The sequence below is a fragment of the Chlorocebus sabaeus genome, chromosome 9, assembly GCF_047675955.1.
Source record: "Chlorocebus sabaeus isolate Y175 chromosome 9, mChlSab1.0.hap1, whole genome shotgun sequence".
Lineage (NCBI taxonomy): Eukaryota > Metazoa > Chordata > Mammalia > Primates > Cercopithecidae > Chlorocebus > Chlorocebus sabaeus.
The window spans coordinates 15456351-15482645 of NC_132912.1; the positions used below are offsets into that span (position 1 = coordinate 15456351).

A 26295-nucleotide genomic window follows, 5' to 3' on the forward strand; every position below is an offset into this window, starting at 1 on the left:
TGTCTATGCTCACTTCATTATGAGTATATGAACTACGCTTTGTGAGACCAGGAACTGGGTGGGCCCGGACTGAAGAGTCCTTGCACAGGAATCATGACTGAACCCGAGTGTGGGTGCATAAACCCCTAAGAGAGATGAGCTGAGAGGAGAGAGGAAGAGGTCGTGTGTGGGATGAACACCTCCACGCTGCACCAGCCAAATGACTTTGAAATCCTTTTCTTGGTCTAAAAAAGGAATCATATCTCTCCTGAATACCTCTCAGGATGATGAGGAGCAAAACAGAGAATGGATCTGAAAGCACTTGAAAATACATAAAGGACCATGCAAATCTATAATAATGACAGCAATTTGGTGGTGAGAGGTAAGGAAAGTAGGGACGATGGATGGATGGATGGATGGATGGATGGATGGATGGATGGATGGATGGATGGATGGATGGAGAGTGGCTCATCAGCCACAAAACAGCTATGTTCCCACAAAAACTAAAAATAAATTTAAGGCCAGGTGTGGTGGCTCATGCTTGTAATCTCAATACTTTGGGAGGCCAAGGCAGGTGGATCCCTTGAGCCTGGGAGTTCAAGACCAGCCTGAACAACACGGCAAAACTTCGTCTCTACAAAAAACACAAAAATTGGCCAGGTGCGGTGGCTGACGTCTGTAATCCCAGCACTTTGGGAGGCCAAGGTGGGTGGATCACCTGAGCTTAGGAGTTCGAGACCATAACAGGCAACATGGTGAAACCCTATCTCTATTAAAAATACAAAAAAAAAATTAGCTGGGCATGGTGGCACACACCTGTAGTCCCATCTACTCGGGAGGCTGAGGCAGGAGAATTGTTTGAACCCGGGAGGTGGAAGTTGCAATGAGCCGAAATCATGCCACTGCACTCCAGCCTGGGCAACAGAACAGGGCTCTGTATCAAAATAAATAAATAAATTAAATTAAATTAAATTAAATTAAAATTTAAAAAACAGAAGGAAAGGGTTAACAAGTATCTAACTTCGAGTGTTGCTAGTCCATTCTCTCATGGACTTTAAGAAGTCTGAGTTCAGAAATAAGAACATGAAACAGGAATGGGCCTCATCCAATTAATAAAATGTCTAATGAGTGCACATAAATAATACCCAGGGTCCAAAAGCTAGTAGCTCCTCCCTCATGTTTACTCGGCATTTATGAAGCACTTTAACATGTATTGATTTAGAATGCCCAAGTTTAATATTTAATGTGGCATCTAATAGATTTCCATCAAGACACAGAAAGAAACATTCTAACAGTACAGGCAGTGATTTTAAGTTTTAAATAAAGGCAAATGAGGTTCAAGTAGGTGAAGAAAACTGTTTCAAAAAGTCGTGGGGAAAGTACACAATGAAAGTCTTTTGTCTATTTCAAATCCAACTAAAAACACAAGTTACAGCACAAGAATCAATTCTAAAGAGAATACAAAGTGTGTGTTAAAAGCCATTTGAATGGTTCGCTCTGCCAGGAGGTGAATGGGCTAAAAGGCTCACTCTCGGAGTTTAATTTCACCACGTAATCTTTAGGTTCAGGAGATCGAGACCATGGTGAAACCCCGTCTCTACTAAAAAATAGAAAAAAATTAGCCGGGCGCAGTGGCGGGCGCCTGTAGTCCCAGCTACTCGGGAGGCTGAGGTAGGAGAATGGCGTGAACCCGGGAGGCGGAGCTTGCAGTGAGCCGAGATTGCGCCACTGCACTCCAGTCTGGGCGACAGAGCGAGACTCCGTCTCAAAAAAAAAAAAAAAAAATTAAAAAAAAAATTAAAAATTAGAGTAAAGGGAAGCAAATGTATCCCTAAAACTATGCGCTGAGCATATGTGCTGTGTGCAAATGAAGTCACTGAGGAAGGATAGACTTAATTTTGCTACCAGCAACATTTGGACAATCCGTGGATGCAGGACCTGGAGAGCAAAGCCACATTTTAAAAGGGCGCTCTGTGCTCCGGCAGATGGGCTGCAAACTTGACCAGACTGCAGCCACTGTGTCTTCCACTTACACCAGTTGCATGCATTAACTTTTCTATTCCTTAACCATATGCCTTATCACACATTCAAAAACATGTCCAGCAGATGGTAGATAACAAAGAGAAGAGGGCGAGAAGTGAAAAACCTTGTTCCAAAGGAGGCATCTAAAAACCAATCACCTCCAACCTCTGATGAGAAGGGAATATTGTGAGTCATCAAATGCCATTAAACACCCATAGTTTGACGCCGTCCTTAAGAAGCAGATATTGACTTTTTGGATCACAATACTTGGAATAACACGTATACATTTTTCTAATACTGTTGTGTCTTCCTAACTCAGAATAATCACATATTTTCATAATACCATAAACACTGACATAATAATAGATTGACAATTCCCAGAATATTACTTCCTGTCACATGAAACCCTAAATAGACGTATGGCTCTACACTGAGGAATCAGACTGAATGAACATTATCTCATGAGCACTGAAGCAAGAAAAATGTCCTGAGTTCAGAAAACATCATCTCTTTTTATAAAATCTCTATTTGAAGAGAAACAACAGAAGGGCTATTTACACCACTAATTCTGTCCCCGTGCAGAGTCCAAAGAAGCCGGACAAAGGGCATGGGAAAATACCTCCAGGAAAAACGCAGCAGTGTAGACAGCAGGGGAAGAGTACCAGGTGCCACTGTCCTCTGCACAGTACAACTCCTACAATGCAGGCAGCTCAGAAACACAATGAAAGTTAGGAAAGGCCACAGGAGAGAGGAAACAAGAGCGACGAAAGGGAGGAACCTGAAGTAAAGGGAGGGACCTGACTCCAACACTCCATTCTGCCCCGATTCCAAACATGGACCCTGAAAACAGCTCAGCTCCATTGCATCAGCCCATGGGCATGCACACTCATCTGAAATGCCAAATGAAAAACAAGCTTTAACACCATCTCACGGCAACTCAGAATGAATGTCATCAATACCAGGCATTGTCCTTCCAAAGTCCTTTCTGGGACATGGACAGCCCAGGTGTGTACCTGCTGAGCCAGTGAATAGAGTGCAACCAAGTCACACCTGGTGGCCCAAAACTCTCGCCATGCTTACACTCCAGGTCCCTTCCTACCTCTGAAGTGACTCCTGGAGCTCTGCATAAAAAGTGGTGGGCAGGCCGGGCATGGTGGCTCACACCTGTAATCTCAGCACTTTGGGAGGCTGAGGTGGGCGGATCACCTGAGGTTGGGAGTTTGAGATCAGCCTGGCCAACATGGTGAAACCCCATCTCCACTAAAAATATAAAAATTAGCCAAGCGTAGTGGCGCGTGCCTGAGGTCTCAGCTACTCGGGAGGCTGAGCCAGGAGAATTGCTTAAACCCAGGAAGCAGAGGTTGTAGTGCACCGAGATCACACCACTACATTCCAGCCTGGGTGACAGAGAGAGACCTTGTCTCAAAAAAAAGTGGTGGACAGTGCAACTTTCAAGGCAATGAACTCGGCAACTGTCTCCCTTCAAGTCTCAAGAAGAGGCCTGGGGAGCCAGGCCCAGGGAAGCACCGAGTCTGATCTATAAGTCCTTTCTCCAACAGCACTTCACATAAAGAGAAGAAACAGGCTGGGCTGCAGCTCCTGCTGACCCAGCACCATGGGCCTCAGAATTGCTTTGACATCTTGAACTTTCGTTCTACAACAGGTACTGCTCCTGGAATAACGATACTTTCACTAAGACTTGTCAACAGACAATAGGTGAATGGTACAAGCAGAGGAAATAAGGAAATAATCCTATCCTGTCTAACTTTATAAATGAGAGACCTGTAGGAGCAGTTTGTTCAATCTGGAGGCATTTCAGTTTTTCCAGTAGACCAGCTCCTGATATGCTCAATGCTGATTCAAATTTTCTGACTTCTGGAATAGATATGCTTAGAACTTAACTTTTTAAAGTTATGAGAATACTTTGAAGAAATGACTCAATATATTAATGACTCAAAAGAGTTAATGAAGTGTCCCAAGTAACATCTAGACGCTGCTTAGGGATTAACAGATGCTAGTTTTGTTTGTCTGTTTGAGACAGGGTCTTGCTCTGACACCCGGGCTGGAGTGCAGTGGCACAATCATGGCCCACTGCAGCCTAGACCTTTCAGGCTCAAGCAATTCTCCTGCCTCAGCCTCCTGAGTACAGGTGCATGCCACCATGCCCAGCTAATTTTTGTATTTTTTGTACAGCGGGGTCTCACTATGTTTCCCAGGCTGGTCTTGAACTCCTGGGCTCAAGTGATTCACCCACTTCAGCCTCCCAAGGTGTTGGGACTACAGGCATTAGCCACCAAGGCCAGCCCTGGCTTTTGTTTGTGTATAAACATTTGCACCTTCCAAATGGCAAATGTACCTGGGTTTCCTTTAAAGAGGGGAACAGAGCCAGGCGTGGTGGTTCATGCCTGTAATCCCAGCACTTTGGGAGTCTGAGGCAGGTGGATCACCTGAGGTCAGGAGTTTGAAACCAGCCTGGCCAACTTGGTGAAACCCTCTCTCTACTAAAACTACAAAATTAGCCAAGCGTGGTGCTGCGCACCTGTAGTCCCAGCTACTCGAGAGGCTGAGGTAGAAGAATTGCTTGAACCCAGGAGGTGGAGGTTGCGGTGAGCCGAGATCGCGCCACTGTACTTCAGCCTGGGCCACAGAGCGAGACTCCGTCTCAAAAAATAAATACATAAATAAAATAAAGAAATAAAGAGGGAACTGGCATTAAAACAGTCCCATATCACCTCCAGCTCTATACATGTGGCATGCAAATATTAAACTCTAGAAGGGTTTCTACTTCCTCTCTCTCCCGTTCCTTCTTTACCCTGACATACACACACACACACACACACACACGAATATATATGAATTCATACATATGCATGCACACACACCTACCCACACCATAGCTTATCTGGTAGGTGTGTGATAAAGTGGTTCTACATAATCAAATAGGATATTCATGGAATAATTTGATCATTTGGTGGGCTAACAGAATAAAGAAAAATACAAGTTTAGATTAAGACATTATAGAAAATAAACATAAACATCATAGTGAAACCTCAACTTTGGTTTCTAACAATGCTTCCGCATTCAAAAACTCAAGCCATTTATAGCTGGAAAGTAAAATAAATGTGCTATATTTTAAAAATCAGTTCATATACATAAATACATATATACATATATGCCCTCAAAATGGCTAAAATTTAAAGAACTAACAATACCTTATGTTTATGAGAAACAAAAGAAAGAAAAAATTTCTCATATATTTTCAAGGGGAGTATAGAAAGATACAACCAATTTGGGAAAAAGTCTAGAAGTTTCTTATGAATGGAATTAGTCACCTACCCTATGATCTAGCAAGGGCACTCCTAGGTATGTTCTGGAGAGAAGTGAAAAATATGTCCATGGAAGAATTGTCTAAACTGTTCACACAACTACAGATAGAACAGCCAAACACTAGAAATAACTTGAGTGCCCAGCAATGGAAGAACGGGTAAACTGGAATATTCATACAGAATAACGTTTTTCAGCAACAAAAGGAAACAAACTACTACTGATACAGTAGTATCAGTACTGGATGATATGGGATAAATGGATGGATCTGGGCCTGGTTGTGGTGGCTCACGTCTGTAATCCCAGCACTTTGGGAGGCCGAGGCAGGTGGATCACCTGAGGTCAAGAGTTCGAGACCAGCCTGGCCAACATGGTGAAACCCCGTGTCTACTGAAAATACAAAAATTGGCCAAGTGTGGTGGTGGGTACCTGTAATCCCAACTACTCAGGAGGCTGAGGCAGGAGAATCGCTTGAACCTGGGAGGCAGAGGTTGCAGTGAGCAGAGATCGCGCCACTGCCCTCCAGCCTGGGCAATAAGTGAGACTCTGTCTCAAAAAAAAAAAAAAAAAAAAAAAAAAAAAGGCCGGGCACAGTGGCTCATGCCTGTAATCCCAGCACTTTGGGAAAGCGAGGCAGGTAGATCACCTGAGGTCAGGAGTTCGCAACCAGCCTGGCCAACATGGCGAAACCTTATCTCTACTAAAAAATACAAAAAATATTAGCCGAGCATTGTGGCGGGCACCTGTAATCCCAGCTACTCGGGAGGCTAAGGCAGGAGAATGGCGTGAACCTGGGAGGCGGAGCTTGCAGTGAGCTGAGATCGCGCCATTGCACTCCAGCCTGAGCAACAGAGCGAGACTCCATCTCAAAATAAATAAATAAGTAAACCAAAAACAAATGGATGGATCTCAAAAAACCCATGGTGAATAAAAGAAACCAGAGTACCAGAGTACATAGTGTTAATTTATATGAAGTTCTAAAACAGACAGAAAACTAATCTGTGGTAGAAAATAATCAGAACTGTGATTGCCCTGAAGAGTAGAGGCAGGGATTTACTAGGAAGGGAATGAGGGACTGTTTTGGAATGATGGAAATATTCGGTACCTTGATAAGGTTTTGAGCTGCACATGTGTATACCTAGGTTAGCACTTAATATTTGTCAATTTCCTGGTATGTAAATTTCCCTAAGAGGAAAAAAAAGCATAAGTAAATATGGAACACTAATTAATGAGATGCATGCTGAAGTATTTGTTTAGGGAAAAGAGCACTGATACCTGAGACATACTTTAAAATGCATAGAATATGATTAATGGATGGACAGAAGGATGAATAAATGAGTAGGTAACAAGGCAAGTATAATAAAATGTTAATTATAGAGCCTAAGTGATGTGTATGAGTATTCACTGCAAAATGTTTCCATTTCTTTGTATGACTGATATTTTCATGAGATAAACTGGAAAAAAAAAACAAAAAACTGATTACAGTCCCATAATACTATCTTATCACTTTAAAATTAGTTTTCTGAGTCTTTGTATAAGCAAAGAGGAAGTAGAAGGATTTTTAGTTTTTGAGACAAGGTCTTGCTGTGTCACCCAGGCTGGAGTACACTGACATGATCATGGCTCACTACAGTCTCCAATGCCTGGGCTTGAGCGAGATTCTCGCCTCAGCCTCCCAAGAAGCTGGGACCACAGGTGCCTGCCACCATGCCCAGCTAATTTTTAAATTTTGTGTAGAGACAAGGTCTCCCTATGTTTTCCAGGCTGGTCTTGAACTCCTGGGCTCAAGCGATCCCCCTGCCTTAGCCTCCCAAACTGTTGGGATTATAGCCGTGAGCCACTGTGCCTGTCTAGAAGATTTTTTTAAAAGAAAGAAAAATATGAAACTCTTACAAGTTCAAATACCAAATAAATACTGGTATTTCACACTTATTTCAGAGCAAAGAAAGCCCTCACTCTATGCCAAAAGGAGAAAAAAGGCATCTCATTATGCTTTATGAATTCAATCACACCTGAATGTTTTACATGTAACCTCATCCTTCCCTTCCCCAACCCACCAATCGCTGGGTTCAAACACGTATCTCTTCTTATATAAACAGTTTGCCAAATATTAATAGGCTCCGAACACACAAGCCAGAAGATTCCCCCAATCGCAGCTGGGTATAAACCCAAATCCCACTCTGTTCTATTGGACCTCCCTAAGAGTTCATAAGAATTATTGGTGGGAGCTTCTTATCTCTTCTGCATCTCTTCTTATCTTATCTGCGTGGATCACATGCAGTATCAAGTACCAAGCTTTGCTCACAAAAGATGCTCAAGGTTGCCTTTTCATGGTTCAAGGACAAACAGGAACCACACATGGGGTGTTTTCGTCTTTGTTCATGAAAATTACGAGGCCCATGAAAAGCCCCTTATTTACACTGGTAAAATGCTATGAGGACCAACATTGTGTGAAATTATAATGTAATCCTCTAAGTCAGAGAGCAGCACAGCTGGGGGGTGAAGTCCAGGCTGTCTCCTACATAACAGTAGACTCTTCCAATTAATGTGCAACTTTGGGCAAGTCGTTTAACTTCTTTGTACCTCACAGTCCTCTTCTATAAAGGGAGACTGATATTTACGCTGCATGCGATTGATGTGAAGATTAAATAAGATGATCTGTCAAGCTCCTTTGCATACTGTCTGGCATGTAAGAAGCACCCAACACGTTTGCTATCCACCATTGTTAGTTTTACGTGTCCAGGTGAATGAAGCTGACAGTGCCTATCTCTATTGTATCAATTTAACATTAAGTACAGCAGACAAATCAATATTGACAATTCCAAGAATTTAATAAATCACAGTTATCTAAACAAACTCCACTCCCAGGGCCTCAAAGTCAACATACAAAAACTCAGCACCACTTTAAATACAGATTTCAGGATTGCAGAAGCTGTATGTTTTCCTTGCAATGTGTGTCCATGGTGGGTTCTAAAGTCTCAGGGAGGCAAGGGACAGGGAAGTCACTTGTCCAGAATCCGAGAGGATACCCTCAGTGGTCTCTTTCCTCCTTCTCAACATCCTCAAAGGCAGAGAAATGGGCCTCCCGGTACCCTCTGGCCATCTGACAGAGGGTCATGATCTATCCTCGACATTTTAGCTGGGCAGGCAGAATGAGTCCTCCAAAGACATCCACGCCCTCATCCCTGGAACCTGTCAATATGTTGTGTTAAAAAGTGACTGCAGAGGTCATTAGGGCTATGGATATCAAGATAAAGAGATTATCCTGAATGAACCCCTAAAAGCAGGGAACTTTCTCCAGCTGTAGCCAGAGAGACATGGCAGAAGGGTAAGTCAGAGCGACTGGATGTGCAGGAGGCCTGGGTGCACGCTTGCTGGTTTGGCAATGGAAGGGGCAAGGTGACGAGGAATGCAGGTGGCCTTATGGAAGTCAGAAAGGCTTCTGGCCAAGAAAACAAAGCAACAGGGACTCAGTCCCGAATTGGCAAGGAACTGAATTCTAACAACAACTTGGTTGAGTTTGCAAATGAATTCTTCTCTAGAGCCTCCATAAAGGAACATGGCCCAGCTGATGTTTTGTTGTTGTTGTTGTTTGTTTATTTGTTTGTTTTGTTCTGTTGCTCAGGTTGGAGTGCAGTCATGTGATCATGGCTCACTGCAGCTTCAACCTCCCAGGCTCAAGCAATCCTCTCACCTCAGCCTCTTGAGTAGCTGGGACTACAGGTGTGTACCACCATGCCTGGCTAATTTTTTTATTATTTGTAGAGATGAAGTCCTGCTACGTTGCACAGGGTGGTCTTAAATGCCTGAGTTCAAGCAATCTTCCCACCATGGCTTCCCAAAGTCTTGAGATTGCAGGTGTGAGCCACCACACCCGGCCCTGATGCTTTGATTTTGACCTTGTGAGACCCCAACCAGAGACTTGGTTGAACCCTACTGTCTATACCCAAGCTTCTGACCCATGTAAATGGCGAGACAATAATGGGTGGCTAAATTGCTCCATTTGTGGCAGTTTGTTAAGTTAGCAATGGAAAACTAATGCAATGAAAATATCGGAAGTTCCCTAACATGTTTCCCTTTTTTCCCTCTAGATCAAATACTCTCTGGAATTGAACCATCTTTCACAAACAAGACTTTAAAGCTACCCCTTTAGCAGCTATCCTTAAAAAAAAAAATCCTGGATTTCCTCCTTCTGATTAGCTCAGTTTAGCTATTCCAGGGCTGAGCTTGTCATGACCAGGGACAATGTGGTTTCTGTCACAGGGGTGGGTGGGCACAGAGGAGTGCCAGTCTAGCCTAATGCCAGCAAACATCATGAATGGGTGACAGTATCACAAAGACAAGCAGAGCATACAACGCCAGAAGACCTGATTTCAAGCTCTCCTTTGAATGTGTCTGGCATCTAGGGCCAACCACAATCATCAAAGTATGGTCAGATCAGCTCATGATACAGTAAGATTATGCCCCAATCTGCTTTCTAGAAACCACGCCTTCATCAAGGCAGCCCAACATCAGCCTGGCGGTTCTGGTAGCCAAGTCACACTTTCTACTTTTTACTTGATTAGTGTTACAGTCACCTGAAAGATCTAAGTCTTTTTCCCATGGAGTAAAATAAAATTAACCCATTCTATGCTGCAACTTTGTTACTGCCATAGTTACTGCCCACAAGAGGGTTATTATTTTTTTAACCTAAATTTGAATCTAACTTTTGCAAGCCCTCTTCTTACCTTTATGTTATAAGAAATTATAATCAATGCCCTCATCCAAATAATTAATAAAATATGATTAATTATAAAGGCTAAATTGTTAATAATTAAACAACTAAGATAATAGCAAATGTTACTTATAATAAAATGTTAAGATACAAGGTACACGTGCTTTAATTCTGTTAATATACATTTCCCCTAGAATACACTTCTTATTGATTCCTCTGTGAGAGAAGAGATTTAAGCCATAATTGTGGTGCAAGGAAACCACACCACAACCACACTCAAATAATGTCAGAATAAAGAGGAAGAGAGTGAACATCATTCATTGAGACTGGGCTACTAATGGCTGTTCTTGAAATCAGAAGTCTTGCCAGGCATAGCAGCTCATGCCTGTAATCTCAGCACTTTGGGAGGCCGAGGTGGGTGGATCACCTGAGATCAGAAGTTCGAGACCAGCCTGGCCAACATGGTGAAACCCTGTCTCTACAAAAAATACAAAAACTAGCCAGGTGAGGTGGTGTGCACCTGTAGTCCCAGCTACTTGGGAGGGTGAGGCAAGAGAATCGCTTGAACTCAGGAGGCAGAGGTTGCAGTGAGCCGAGATCATGCCACTGCACTCCAGCCTGGGCGACAGAGCAAGACTCTGTCTCAAAAAAAAAAAATCATAAATCTTACTGATAGGACTCACTTTATGGATTGGGGACAACTTTAATAAAAGCATTCAGTGCTCTTCATTCAGCTCTGCCAAAATGACATTAAAACTCTTTCCCCTAATACAAATTCAATCATTTTCCTGTTCAAATTCTGAGCTCAAGATAGTACATCTAAGAAAATAAAAATGTTCATCTGATGTGGAACTCGCTGAGCCTTTTCTCATTAAATGTATGCCTCTTTATCCTTGCAGGAGTATAGATTAAAACAAGACAAACAAAATGATAAAATGATCTCTGGTAAACTCAATTCTCATTTCCAAGGTATCTTTTCCTAAGCTAATTGTTACTTCCCAAAATTCCAAAAGATCTTACTAGTTCTCACATTTGAATGTCCTTATGTATTTCATATAAGAGCTCAAAATGTGGATGAACATATGAAATCCACATTTGATCATCGTATCTTCCCATCCAGTTTAAGGAATATAAGATAGCTTGACCTAATTCTTCCATCATTATTATTCAGAGATTCCCAATAATGATGAAAATCACTAAAGCACCAGTATTGTCCAGTCTGTGCTGTAGCTACTTTAAATATTTGATCAACTGGGGCCTCTTCTACCTAATTTGCAACTTTTAGGAACACTGAGTGATGAGCTACATGCTTATGCTCCTTGAAATAAGACTTCTGCGTCCCACTGTGTGTAACTCCTTGAAATATCTAGAAATCAACGTTACTGGCCACCGTGGTGGCTCACACCTATAATCCCAGCACTTTGGGAGGCTGAGGTGGGTGGATCACCTGAGGTCAGGAGTTTGAGACCAGGCTGGCCCGTCTCTACTAAACCCAAGATGGGGTGAAACCCCGTTTCTACTAAAAATACAAAAATTAGTCAGGCGTGGTGGTGGGCGCCTGTAATCCCAGCTACTGGGGAGACTGAGGCAGGAGAATCTCTTGAACCCAGGACGCAGAGGTTGTAGTGAGCTGGGAGGGTGCCACTGCACTCCAGCCTGGGCAACAGAGTGAGACTCTATCTCAAAAACAAAAAGAGAAACATCACCGACAATCAGTAGCTGAACGTTTTTTGAGTCATACAAGAGTCAGTGGGTTTCATCTGAATCAAGAGACTCATGCCTAATTACATAAAAACTACCATCTTGATGTCCTTCTCACTTTAGGCATTTATTTTTCCACTCATTTTCCAACAGGACTGTAAATTTTCCGAGGTGAGTATTGTGAAATAATCAAGCTTATGCAAAAATATAATGCCCCCTCCCCAACAGACCACCTTGTTTTGTCCAATAAGTATTTTGCACACTGTCTTCATACAGCAGATGCTAAGATCTAGGAACTTGATTTCAAGAGCAGAAAAGAGGACAGCTACAAATGAAGGAAGCGAGGGTGTGGAGCAACCCTGGAAAGGCGGATAAAGGAAATGTTCTAGAGGAGATGATGTGAACTGGGAAGAGAAGGAGACCATGGGAAAGGCATTGGAAGACAGGCATGGAGGTCGTTGTAAAGGCCAGGCTTAGTCATCCAGGCTTCACACTTCAGGCAAAAGGGACATTCTTCGCATTACTCTGCAGGACAGGAATGTGAATTAAATGGTGCTTGAAGACAGACAACATGGCAGAGAGTTTTGAGTTGAAAGAACAAATTAAAACTGAGAGAGATGAAGAAAATGCTGTCTTTAGCAAGGACCTGAGGAGGGCTAAGGCAGACATGCAGTGGAAAGTAGCAGAAATGAATGAACACTATGTCTAAGCTATGAGAGAGAGACAAGGATGCTACCTTAACCTCTAGCAAGGTCATCGGCCTTAAAATAACTGAGTGATTCACTCCCTTCCTCCGTTATTTATCTACCTTTTGGCCAAAGCCCAGAAATCGAGAAGGTTCAAGCTTCTCTGCAGCTCTAAGTTCAGTTCCCTGGCAGGAGGCTGATGGCAGGACACTTCATCATCCTTCTCCTTCCCCTAGACATGAGGTTGGATGGAGTCCCATATGACTCCACCAAGCCATCAGTGGCCCCTTCAGCTTCTGTTCCAGACCCTGCCTGAATGTCACCTGTCTCCCCTCTCTGGGAGCCACTGAACTGGATTCTTTTGCTCCCAAACGAGATGAAAATTGCAAGAGTGCAAGCAACTCCTCCCGTCCTCTATTCCCCATCAGATGCAGTGCCAAGGCCTGCCCAGGTGGTTCCACAGTGCTCCTCCCTCATCAGCATGGGGGCTTCTCAGATTGTTCAAATGGCCCTGGGCCCTGGAGCTGGTGGGGTGCATCTGCTTGAGAGAGGCGGAGAAATCTCAGAGGGGCCATGTTGAGTCTTGGGAAGGACAACTGGGAGGCCATTCAAGTCGGGTGGGTGGAGGGTAGGAGGGCGGTCCCTAACATTTCATTACATAAAGGCAGAAGGGACTATGGCAACATCCCATCCCAGTTTTCTTTTACTTCATTTGGTTACTAATACATATGTTTCAACGAAAATTAGAGCACAGCCAAAAAGCCAGCAAGACTTCTGAAAGTGGCTTTTGGCAGGGGTTTCAGAGGCTACATGTTCTCCCTGCAGGTGTGAATCCCAGCTCTGGAACACAGTACACTCAATGTACCCAAACATAAGAAAAGTCATAGCCCACTTTTCCTTCCTCAGCTGGAAGGAAAACAGTTATTCTGGTGATGGTGGGTGTCCTTGAGGTGGTTCACAATGATCCTTGTCATGGCTCCAGTTTGGTGGAATTTTGTTAAACCGATGCGAGAACTCCATGCATTTTTCTAAATGTAACTTCCGTAGCTTGGTTCCAAAAAGCAGTTCATGCTGCATCACCGTCCTGTGTGGGCGACTCTCAATTCACAGTTCTTAGGGGTTAGGGTCTGTGTTCGTTTCCTATTGCTGCCATAACAAATGATCAAAGAACTCAGTGGCTAGAAGCAACACACACTTACCATCTTACAGTTCCGGAGGTCGGAAGTCCAAACTCAGTTTCACTGGGCTAAAGCCAAGATGTCAGATTGGTTTCCTTGACTTTTCTGGTTTCTAGAAGCTGCCTGCATTACTTGGCTCCTGGCCTCCTCCTCCATTTGCAAAGCTATCTATGTAGCATCTTCAGTCTCTCTCTGACTTGGACCCCTTGCTTCTATTAGTACATCTCCTCTGACTTTGACCTTCCTGCTTCCCTCTTGTGATTGATTACAATGGGCCCAGCTGGATGATAATTGGTACTAATCTTCCCATCTCAAGATCCTTAACGGAATCACCTGGCCAAAGTCTCTTTAGCCATGTAAAGTCACATACGGGTTCCAGGGATTAGGACATGGACATTCTGGGGGCCATTATTCTACTACCACGACGTCTGTGTGGCCAGAGAGCACACTTACCTTAGGACACCTGGCCTGGGTTTCCTCATCTCCAGAACAAAGAAAATCAACTCGATCCCCAAGATCTTTTGATACTAACATTTGCTACATAAATTTATCTATGAGATTCCTACTGCACGGATTTTAAGGAAGAGAAGGGACGTAAGCAGACACTGAGATTTCGAGTCTGGTTAACAGAGAAGCAGGAATGCTGGGCTGCAGAAGGAAGGACAAGGAGTTTGAGGTAAACCTGGAGTACTGAAGTGGAGGTGTCTACCAGCTCGCTGGACATAAAGAGATGGAGCTATGACAACAACTAAAGATGTGAAAGCCACAGTCATCCACCCAGAGGGGCTTAATTCCCAGAATTTACAAAGATTAATAGATTCTGAAAAGGGTAAATGAAAGAAAGAAAAGGACTGGGCGTGGTGGCTCACATCTGTAATCCCAGCACTTTGGGAGGCCTAGGCGGGCGGACTTTCTGAGGTCAGGAGGTCAAGACCAGCCTGGCCAACATGGTGAAGTCCCATCTCTACTAAAAATACAAAAATTAGCCAGGTGCGGTAGCATGCACCTGTAATCCTAGCTACTAGGGAGGCCTAGGCAGGAGGATCGTTTCAACCTGGGAGGCGGAGGGTGCAGTGATGCAGTGAGCTGAGATTGCACCACTGCACTCAGCCTGGGGGACAGAGTGAGACTCTGTCAAAAAAAAAAAAAAAAGAGAGAGACAGAGAGAGAAAGACAGACAGAAAGAAAGATGAGCAAATGTTCGCAGACAGACTTGAATCTAGGAGTAAGAGGAGCTGGCGAATGAAACAGAGGCTTGGTCAGAGAAGGTGGAGTCATCTGACATATGCTGACTCAGCTGTTTAGGGGAACTAATTCTGAAGCCCTTTCTAAAGTGGTTAGTTGCCTCAAATTTTGCCTGTTTACAAGTTAGATTTATTTTTTTAATAATGGTTTTCTTAATTCAGGGTATGCTATTGGGTTACACTGTAGAATTTCTTTTTAAAAAAGTTATTTCATACAATTCATTGGTTGGGTACTGAAATGTAATTTCATTTATTTATTTGAGATGGAGTTTCACTCTGCTGCCCAGGCTGGAATGCAGTGGCACGATCTCCACTCACTACAACCTCTGCCTCCCAAGTTCAAGCAATTCTCCTGCCTCAGCCTCCTGAGTAGCTGGGATTACAGGCGCCCGCCATCATGCTCAGCTACATTCTGTATTTTTAGTAGAGATGAGGTTTTACCGTGTTGGCCAGGCTGGTCTTGAACTCCTGGCCTCAAGCAATCCACCCACCTCAACTTCCCAAAGTGCTGGGATTACATGCATAAGCCACTGTGCCTGGCCTGAAACTTAATTTCTAAAATACATTTAAAATATATTCAGTTCTGTGTTTCCTGGAGTTGAATAATTTAGCTAGAACTGTTGTCTTTATGAGTCCTAAAGTCATATGTGGTGATGTTAAGTGAAAATGACTTGTGAAAAAAACTTCTCTATAACTTGATCAAACTATAACAGCATTACTGATGTGTATAATTTCCACTAAACATGTTTCACAAAAAGTACACAAGGTATTTGTCGTCACAAGACAAACTCCTCTAAATCTCTGCAATATGCTTTATTCAACTTTTTCTTCATGATACAGCTTTATACATACCTGCTGTCTATCCAGTTTATTTCCGTACGTTTGCTTGGTAAGCAATGTTTACTAAAAGTAGGAAATTAATATTTACTAAAAATTCCAAATTAGTATTTGCCGGCAATAATAAAGATGCACAGTTAGATTTACTGAGATGTCAGTAATTTGGTTAAAATAAAGAATTGATTAAAACTGAGAAAGTATTAACACTTGAAAGCTACTTGTTTAGAAATGCATGCACTATTTTCCTTCCTTTGGTTTAGATGTTAAGGTAACAACCTATAAGTTATGAAGTATTATAGACAAGTACAAATAAGATACAAAAATAATTCATGAAGTCATGTCAAAGACTTTTCCAGAAATTCCCTAGACATTATTGTTGCTCCTGCATAAAGCCCTCACACCTGGCTTGCGAGGAAGCCCAGCAGCCTCTGTGAGTCCAGCTCCTGCGGTTTCCCAGGACGTGAGCCCATGAATTTTATTTAGAAGTCATGCTCTTAATACAATGTCTCCATACGTTAGGCTTATTGGACGAAGCTCCTGATACCTTACATGGCTTCGTGGTCTTTCAACAGATCCCAGTGTTCTAATAACTAAAGTTTGAGTTGGGCAAAGAATAAACCTCTTAGAGAAGAGAGAGAGCCAATCATTCGCCTCAAATGTTATAAGAGATTGCAGCTTTTCTGAGATGAGCAAAAAGCTAGCATGTCATCGCAAAACACCTTGCACGTTCAGCACCGGGTTTGCCTCAAACACCTGCTAGATATCTAGCAACAAAATAAACATCATCCAATACGATGTCTGAGCATGAAGTTCTCAACCTAGCTCTGACCTTCCTTTTGGCACATAAATAAGAGTGCTACTTCAAAAACACATCCCTAAAGAGTACATCTGCACAGCTTACTGCTCTTCTAGGTCAGCCCTCTCTATCGAACCCAGCCTCATCACAGTTTCGTAAAAGAGGTGAAGAAAATCAAAATGCGTCAATACTTTTGAACCACAGCTTTTGAAAAATTCCCAGAAAATAGATTTGATACTATAAATGCTCCAGAGCAACTGAGAGGAAACACTTAATAAAAACAGTCACAGTCTAGAGCTAGTTCAAATTCATGATGAACAAAGTCAGCCCTCACTGTGACAACTGATGGTGGCACTGGAAATCACTTTGCCGATTTGAAGCAGCTACGGGAAGAGAGTCTGAAGCCAAACCTCCAATTTGATCTTGAATATATAAAAAGCAAAGTAATGCCAAGAAATTTTGCAGATGCTAGTTTCCTCAGATGACATAAAGACTCATTTAACAAAAAGGTGTCATTTAGTTCCAGCAATCTAGTTGCAATACTACAGTATATGATTTCTGTCTGTTTGAGGTCTCTAAGTAGTTTTACCAAAGTAATTTCCAAATCCTGTTGGTGCACAATATGTATGTGCAATGCTTGTTCAAAGAATGATTCAAACAAGAGATTCTACATAAAAGCAAAATTTTTACAAATTAGTTTTTGGGAAAGGTAAACATTGAACTTTTCTCTGAAAATGCAAGCCAATGACGATGACTAAAGGTTGCATTATGGTGTAGGTATTAGCTATGGTTGATGCTTACTTACTCAGCACCATCTGAGCACCAACTGTATGCATAACAACCTATAGTTTACTGTGGAAAATGCAAAGTGAAATCAGATGCAGCATTTGTCTTCCTTGTGTACATGATCCAGGAGAGCAGACAACACATGAATTTTAAAACTACGTCATACTATAGCAAGTGAACGTTAAGATGCTTTGAAGAACTCAGTGAGTTGGGACTGACCTTCTAATGTTAAAGGAGAAATTGTCCATTCCCTTAAAAATGCTGCTAGCTCAAAATCCGGATGCCAGGTAGTGAGACCTGATTTCTAATAGAACTCCTGGGCTCAAGGCTTTAAAAAGCCATCCTTACAGTAGATAAAAACAAAGAAGTAATGCAAGTGGAATACTATGCCAAGATACTTGATCTCCCACTCCAACCATAACCTAAACTAAGCCACTGCTAGCCATGGCAGAAACCGCTTCTCATGTTGACCATTTCTCTCCCATTACACATAATATTCCATTCCTGAGAGGCAGATTTTTAGAAGCAAGAGCTGGGTAAAATGTGGTCTTAGACCTAAACCTGTTATATATACATTGAATATACATGTATACATTGAAGACATGCCATCCTTTCTCTGTTTCAGAAATGCATGAATTTAATATTTCCATATATTGGTATTTCAAGTGCAAAACGAAAAATTCAACTTGCTCTTTAAAATTAATGGTCTCGTTAAAGTGCAAATATCATTCTCTAAAATAGCTGATTCAAAAAGCAGTAGAGTATTAATAAAAGAAGCTACAATGCAACACCGATGATCTAATGTCCTAAACATTTGTTTCCTACACGAAGAGACATATAGGTCTTTTTGTATTTTGTGGCTGTCCGCTCTTCCATGATATGCATTACTAAAATTATACACAGTTCATAACGGTCATATTCTACCATGGCCATAGAAGCAGCAATGCATTTAAGATATTCCAGGAAATGATACTGCAAGTGCCAGATATGAAAACCTTCAACTCAACATGTAGGCAACAAACTCAACCCAACAGACTGTTGGCAGGGCCTTTCCTCCCCGTGACAACATCCTGGTGGAAGCCCGGGCGTCTCTGCTCTCAGGCACCCTGAGCAGGTTAGCCGAGGAAAGGGGGTCCCAGCAAGGAGACCCTCGGATGCAGCACTCCTCGTTTCTTCGGCCTGCAGGGCCAACTTTGCAGGACACACACCCTTCTGCCGGGACAGGCCTCAGGCTTGGAAACCGGGGGTTCTACAGGGCTGCAGGGAGCTCCCTCGCGGAGACCTGAGCCCCCAGCAAAAGCCCAGGCAGTGGTGCGCTGCTGGGTGAATGCAGAGGCTCATCTGCGGGCCTCAGTGGCCCTTTTGAAAACGCCAGCAACAGAGGAGCCCTCGACGCTGTCCCTACAAAAATGTGCCAAGGAAGCTTTAGGGTGGGGCGGGGGGGACCCCTCAAAAAACGCTGATTTTAAAAACAAAAGACAGGCTCGTGGCCATTCTCAGAGGCGACCACGTTACCCCCGGGGCTGGAAAGCAGATTTGTGGAGGCCAAAGACGAGACAAAAGGCACGAGCTGGCGACAAACAGACCTGGAAAGGATTTTTTTTTTTTTTTTTTTTTTTTGGGTGAGCGATGAGGGCCTCCCAGTTCAATTCTTTCTCCCGTTGCAGAGAAGATTCCTGGGCCGCTAAGCAAATCCCTTATGGTCTGGAAGAGACGTCAGATAGGCAGGGGGAAAGAAGCCCCCAAACTTTCCCAAACTGCTGCAGGCTAGTGGCTGATGGCGGGCAGTGGCCGCGGACCTCGGGGTCCCGGGACACAGGGGGCACCCCGGGGCGGCGGCCGTCCCCTCCCGCCACAACAAAAGGGCCCAGCGCAGCCCAGCAGCTGGGGCTTCCCAGACCCAAGCCCGGCGCGGGGAGGCTGGAGTGCGATCCGGCGGCGCGCCCTGGGCGGCCCCTCTGTCCGCGGCGGCATCGGAGACAGAGCCGCGTGTCCCAGGCGCGGCATAAAGGGGGACCCCCGAGCGCATCCAGACGAGCCCCTGCCGCAGCGGCGACAGCAGCTGGAGCTGCGCGTGCCCCCCGCCCGACCCAGCCCCGACGCCCGGCCCCGGCCCCCGCCCCGGCCCCCGGCCCCCGACCCCGGCCCCCGGCCTCAGAAGCCTCTGCCCAGGTCACCCCGCGTCCCCCGCCCGCGCCGCCCCCTCGGGAGCGCGTTGCAGGGGGGCTGCAGGCCCGGAGGCTCCCGCTGCGGCTCGGGCTGCGCCGCCACCACGCGGCCCGGGACCCTCCCGCCGCCGCCGCCTCTGCGCCAGGCCCGGCGCGACACAAAGCCCCCGGCCCCGCCGCCGCCCACCGACCTTGCGCTCCCGCGCCGGGCTCCTGCAGCGTCTTGGTCACCGCCTTCCAAACGTGGCAGCCCAGCAGGCACAGCAGCAGCGCCGCGGACCTGCTCATCTCCGCCGCAGGGCCGGCGGCGACTGGGGCTCACCGAGAGCGGGCCGGGCGGCGGCGCGTCACGGGCGGCCGGGCGCCGCGCCCCCCTCCATGTCGCTGGCTCCGCGCGCCGGGCCCGCCGCCCGATTGGCCCGGCCCCGCCGCCCCGGCCGCTCCCTCCCGCGCACCGCGCCGGGTTTCCCCGAAGAGCCGCGGCGGCGGCGGCTGCTGCTCCGCCAGTTCCTTAACCCCTTCCTGCCCCGCCCTCCCGCCGCCGCCGCCGCAGCCGCCGCCGCCGCCGCTGCCCCTGCCCGCGTCCAGGCCCCGGGCCCGTGGTGCCACCTGGCGGCCGCCGCGTCGAGGGAGCCCCCGCCCGGCGCCGCTGCCTCGCACCCCCCGCCCGACCCCCCCCTGCCACCCCCCCACCCCACCCCCCGGCAACACGGCTCGCCCCATCCCCGCAGCCCCGCAGAAGAGCCAGACCTGCCTTTCAGGGCGGAGCCCTTTTCATCATACCAGGCCACCCGAGGGGCCGCAGGAGACATGGTATCTGGATGTAACCCCCCCGCCCCCATGCCATCCTAATATAGTTGTGTCCCCCAACGTAGATTTCACACCCAGTGTTAAAGATCCGCAAGAACACTCCCTAAGCCAGTATAGACTGCAGTAGGCCTGCAGTACCTACGTGTTGGCGGGTGGACAACTTCAGGTGGAATGGTACTTGGATAGTTCTAGGGGTTAGGGTGGGGAGGAAATCCACCTCTTTTGAGGCCCTAGGTGCTTTACAAATTTCTGCCCTATTGAAGAAAAAAGATTATTCCATGACATGTGTGAAAGCACAGCAAAGAAGACCCTCTTTGGAACCAAGGCAATAGGTATAGGCGCTACCATGGGATTCTGCAGTGGGGGAGAAAGGTTGGGTTCAACTCTGAATACAGCAGGAACAAGTGGGGATTTATAACCGAGGACCAGGGTGGGAGGCAGGGAATGGAAAATTACTACGAGGAAACATCGGGGGAAGGGGGATTCTAACAGGATTCTTGAAGATCAGACAGACCCTGGCAGGGCTGGGGCGGGACAGGGCGGACAGGGAAGCTGATCAGATATCCAGGGTGGGGGATTCTTGGTAAACTGACTTAGCAGGGTTCTTCCTGTAAGTAGATTTTACAAGGAAGCGCACAACTGGACCTAGAAGAAGGTTCCGGAGCCTGACTGTAGTTCGGTCAAGCAGACTCTTTGTCCATCTTCACAATACACGATCTAAGAGGTAGTTAACATTATCCCCATTCACAAATGAGAAAAGAGGCTAAGGAGGGTTAAGGAATTTGTCCAAAAGTGCACACCTGGTCAGTGGCAGAGCCGAGATGCTAATAACAACGTCAGTCTGACCCTAAAATGGAAACTCTTCACAAAAACCTCCAGATTTGGCTGGGTGTGATGGTTCATGCCTGTAATCCCAACACTTTGGGAGGCTGAGGCAGGTGGATGGCCTGCGTTCAGGAGTTAAGAGACCAGCTGGGACAACATGGTGAAACCCTGTCTCTACCAAAAATACAAAAAATTCGCCAGGCAGGGTGGCGCATGCCTGTGGTCCCAGCTACTTAGGAGGCTGAGGTGGGAGGATCGCTTGAACCTGGGAGTGGGGAGGTTGCAGTGAGCCAAGATCATGCCACTGCACTCCAGCCTGGATGACAGAATGAGACCCTGTCTCAAAAACACACACACACACAAAACAAAAAAAACCTCTAGACTTTCATTGAGCCTAGGGACCCCCTCCATCCCAACCTCAACTTTTCTTTCTCTCAACCCACTCCTGTCTGTATATCTTCCACACAACCTTCATGTCCCTCTCCACCTTCTCTTCCAACTAGCGCTGCGGTGACCTTCCGATTTCCACTGGGGACCTAGGAAAATCCACTCCAGACCCAACATCCACCCCACACTGCTTCCAGAACACCAGGCCAGAAGGAGGGTTATTACTGTAATTTCATTAATTGAGCATTAAGACATGGCAGGCACCGTACCAAAAAAAGAATGAAGGATGGCACTTGCCCAGTTGGCTTATAAAAGACAAATGACTGTAAGACATGAGAAAAACTAGGATGTACAGAAGCCCATATGGGTTTTATAGCCACCCTTAGGACCAGTGCTGCAATTTGTGCAAATTGCATACCTGCACAGGGTGACAGAAGTCAGGAAGGCAGAAAGAAGTAAGGACTGCTGGATTCCCTCCTTCTTGTGACTCCTGCATCAAAGCCTTGCTGTGGTTCCAGGGGCCACCTGAGAGTCAGAGAAAAGAAATGAATGGGATGGCAGTCTAGCTCAACTCTCAACTCCAGCTTGAATGCCAGCCTGCAGGGACACAGAGAGTCCAGGCCAGAAAGATGGCTTCATGGAGTGTGGTGGTCTTGAAGTTTTTAAGTCAGTTTTTGAGAGTAGGGGACTGCTTCTAAGAGAAGCAGTACGAAGGTCAAACAGAGTCGACACTTCTGACTTCACGTCCATGAGGAAGCGCCTTTGACAGGGATGTTGGTTATAAGAGACAGGACCAGTCTGAGCAAAATAATAATTGTAATAGTCATAATCGAGAACCAGGTTGAGGTCAGGTATGGCCACTTCATGCTTTTGGGGGACAGCAAATTCATTTTAATCCTAGCACTTTGGGAGGCTGAGGTAGGAGGATCACTTGAGCCCAGGAGTTTGAGACCAGCCTGAGCAACAAAGTAAAGCCCTTGCTCTGCCAAAAAAATATATATATATATTATATAATATATATTATATATAATATATATAATATACATATTATACATGTAATATATATAAATAATAATAATAATACATTAGCTGGGTGCAATGGCATGCACCTGCAGTCCCAGCTTCTCAGGAGGCTGAGGCAGGAGGATTGCTTGAGCCCAGGAAGTCAAGGCTGCTGTGAGCTATGATTTTGCCTGTGAATAGCCATTGCACTTTTGCCTAGGTGACAGTGTGAGACTTTGTCTCAAAAAAAAAAAAAGAAAAGAAAAGAAACAGGTTGATTATTAGGAGAGCACCTAGGTCTCCTGTAAAACTCTGAGATATAAAGTGTGGTCTTCTGTGAACCCCTGCTTCAAGAGCTCTCTCCTTTTTGGACCAAACCATTGTATACCTTCCATGCATTGTTGATTTATATATTTGCCTGTAACGCTTGCTTTCCTAAAATGTATAAAACCAAACTGCAATTTTTAACTGCCTCGGGTGCACTTTCTCAGGACTCCTTGAGACTGTTTTTCCCGGGGCTATGGTCACTCATACTGGCTATTTAGAATAAACCTCTATAAAACACAAAATAATAATAAAGTGTGATCTTAACAAGGGATGAAGAAAACTAGTATTTAGGGGTTCCTAATATATGGCACTCACTGAACTGGAGCTATTTCCTCATAACAACTTATTTGGTAGGTATCATTATTTCCATTTCACAAATGAACAAACAGAGGCTTGGTGCCATTAAACAACTTGCCCAAAATACAAAGATCTGATAAGTGCAAATTCCCTAAACCATGTTACTTCTGAGAATAAATTTTATGCAAATGATTCAAATTACCTCTAGGAGTGTCCAAATTGTTTGAACAGCCTGCTCTAATCCCAGTGAGGTTCGAATCTAGTGAATACTATGGTGCCAGTGTTCATTTCCTGGCTTTGACAGTGTACTACAGTTTTATAAGATGTTACAATTGGGGGAAGCTGGGGGAAGGATATATGTGACCTCTCTGTACTATTTTTGTAACTTTTTATGAGTCTATAATTATTTCAGATAGAAATATTTAAAATAGAAAAAAAAATCCCATTCTATGCCATTTTTCTAAGTCTTATTGTTTACTCAAAACACTGGTGTTTGTGATCTTAGTGGAGAGTTCTAGAACGTTTCAGGGTGGAAGAAATCTTAATAAACTGAATCAAGTCGGGTTCACAATCTTAACTGTATCAAGCTTGTCCAACCTGCCTTATTTTGTTGTTGTTGTTGCTGTTTCTGTTGTTCTGTTCTGTTTTAGACTTTTAGCAGCCTAAAGCCATCGTTTTTAATTTCCATCTCTAGTGATAAGTGGAAAAGAGGGATGAGGAAGGGGCTTTACTGGCTCAACCAAAAATAGAAACAAAGAACCCATGACTGTGTTCTTTCCCTTGGACACCCCTGCGAGATGCTCAGGTCTGATGGCAGTGGTTGTTATTATCATGTACAACAAGACTTTCCAGGACGAATTGGAACTTTAGAAGTTTATGTACCCTCATAGCAACACTGAGTCTTATCTAAATAGTTTCAGAAACACCGCTCCCATCCCATTTTGCAGATGCCCTTATGAAACAGAAAGAGATTAAACCATTTGCACAGTACATTCTGCAGGCCAGTCTCAAAGCCAAAAACAGGGCTGGGGCCCCAGGGAGCATTATCTCATCACCCGGGTATTTTCCAGTTACCTGGGTGGGAGGCTGTAGGGAACACAGATTCTGCTACATCACTCAAACAAACATACTTGCATAGCATGTAGCCAGAATTATGTAAGAATTAAATAATCACACTTATCCTTTACAGGAATAAAAAAATATGGTTTACCTTTTCTCATGTTCCAATCATGATCATCAGACACCCACTCAGTAACTAAGGGGAAAAAAATGACTTGTGGAGGAGTATTTGCAGAACAATGGAAGTTAGCAGTGTTCTTTCCCTCTAGAACTTTTCCTGTTGCTCTTACTAAAATCTCACATTGTTTGACTAGAGATGAATTATGACTGTACTCTGGCTTTGAAATTTGAAATTGCTTAGAAGTTGCTTAACTGTGCAGCATTTGATTTCAATTTTCCAGGCCTGTGCCAAAAAAAAAAAGAAAAAGAAGAAAAAAAAGTCATGCCATATACAGAACTTTTCCTGTTTGAATTTTCCAGAGACCTTGATTTCAGGGGCTCTGTGTCAAGGTTTCTTAGCCCAAGATTATTTATTCTATTGAAATCTTTCCTGATGTTGGTCCCATGTGGTAGATTTTTTTTTTTTTTTTTTTTTTTTGAGATGGAGTTTCACTCTTGTTGCTCAGGCTGGAGCGTAATGGCGCAATCTCAGCTCACTGCAACCTCCGGCCTCCTGGGTTCAAGAGATTCTCCTGCGTCAGCCTCCTGAGTAGCTGGGATTACAGGCATGCCCCAGCACGCCTGGTATTTTTAGTAGAGACAAGGTTTCTTCATGTTGGTCAGGCTGGTCTTGAACTCCCGACCTTAGGCGATCCACCCGCCTTGCCTCCCAAAGTGCTGGGATTACAGACATGAGCCACTGCGTCAACCCCGTGGTGGAATTAATTGTCTGGGTTTGCTTGGAGAGGTACTGTTCTTCCTTCTTCCCTTTCTCCCCCCAGCCCCTACCCCCCAGTCTGCCCCTGAGTGAGAAGCTTCCAGTAAACAACAGAATTTTATGAGGATTGTACAGATAAGGAATTATGTCATGGTCATTGCTACTTCTGTTTGCTGGCACTTTTATTTAAGTTAGAATATACCCACAGATAGAAATTGTTACAGTCCAGCATTTTATTTATTTATTTTTGAAGCTATTTGCATCTATATAAAAAAGAAAAAACAAACCAAAAAATAAGGTAACAAAATTATTGTCAAGGGATTGATGTGTTTAAGTGATCCCTAACCCTCCCCTTTTTCCTCTGTGTGATTCAGGCCTCATATTTTAATCTCTGTGGCTTTCCAATAAGCTCTTTCAAAAGTATCTTTCATTTTTTCCTACAACCTCCCTTCTCGCATATAGGTTTTCAGCCAGGAGAGGCTTTTCTTTTCTTTTCTTTTCTTTTCTTTTCAGGTGGAGTCTCACTCTGTCTCCCAGGCTGAAGTGCAGTGCCATGATCTCGGCTCACTGCAACCTCCACCTCCCAGGTTCAAGAGATTCTCCTGCCTCAGCCTCCCTAGTAGCTGGCATTACAGGCGTGCACCACCACACCCAGCTAATTTTTTTGTATTTTTAGTAGAGATGGGGTTTCCCCATGTTGGCCAGGCTGGTCTCGAACTCCTGACTTCAAGTGATCCACCCGCCTCAGCCTCCCAAAGTTCTGGGATTACAGGTGTGAGCCACTGCGCCTGTCCCAGGAGAGGCATCTTATTCAGGAAATAATTTTGAATTGTTTGGGAGATGCTGAGAGTGTACATCAGCCTGCAGGATTGAATTTCAGATTATGCCATTTGGTCCTGTGATTTCAGATCCCCTGTCTTAGAGTTCTACTTTGTGCATCCTCTAATAACTCAAAGAATCTGGGACACATCCCAGGCGCTTGATCAATAGGTTTGGCTTTTGGAAAGAGTATTCAGAGGCTAGTGGCTAATGGAGAATTGAGTTGCTCAGCAATTCATTTTAAGCCAATATGCTCTTTTGGCAAGCCCGTTCCATTAGAGCAAGTAGAAGTTTCCAGCTCTATTCTTTGCTGACCCATTTAATTTTTTAAATTTATTTTTTGTTTTATTTTTTGAGACGGTGTCTTGTTCTGTCACCCAGGCTGGAGTGCAGTGGTGCAATCTCAGCTCATTGCAACTTCCATTTCCCGGGCTCAAACGATTCTCCTGCCCCTGTC

General features: G+C 44.8%; 1 protein-coding gene across 3 annotated transcripts in view; it reads right to left on the reverse strand.

Annotated features, from left to right (window-relative positions):
* Nucleotides 1-19948, reverse strand: part of FAM171A1 (family with sequence similarity 171 member A1) — a 145844-nt gene extending 125896 nt beyond the window's left edge. For 2 of the 3 annotated variants that reach the window (XM_073018750.1, XM_037983360.2), the window contains exon 1: nt 19627-19821. In XM_073018750.1, coding sequence (XP_072874851.1) covers nt 19627-19723 — 97 coding nt within the window. In that variant the 5' untranslated portion in view covers nt 19724-19821. Of the gene's footprint in view, nt 1-19626 lie in introns of all 3 variants that reach the window. The other variant, XM_037983359.2, reaches the window with a different exon arrangement.
* Nucleotides 19949-26295: the final 6347 nt, after the last annotated feature.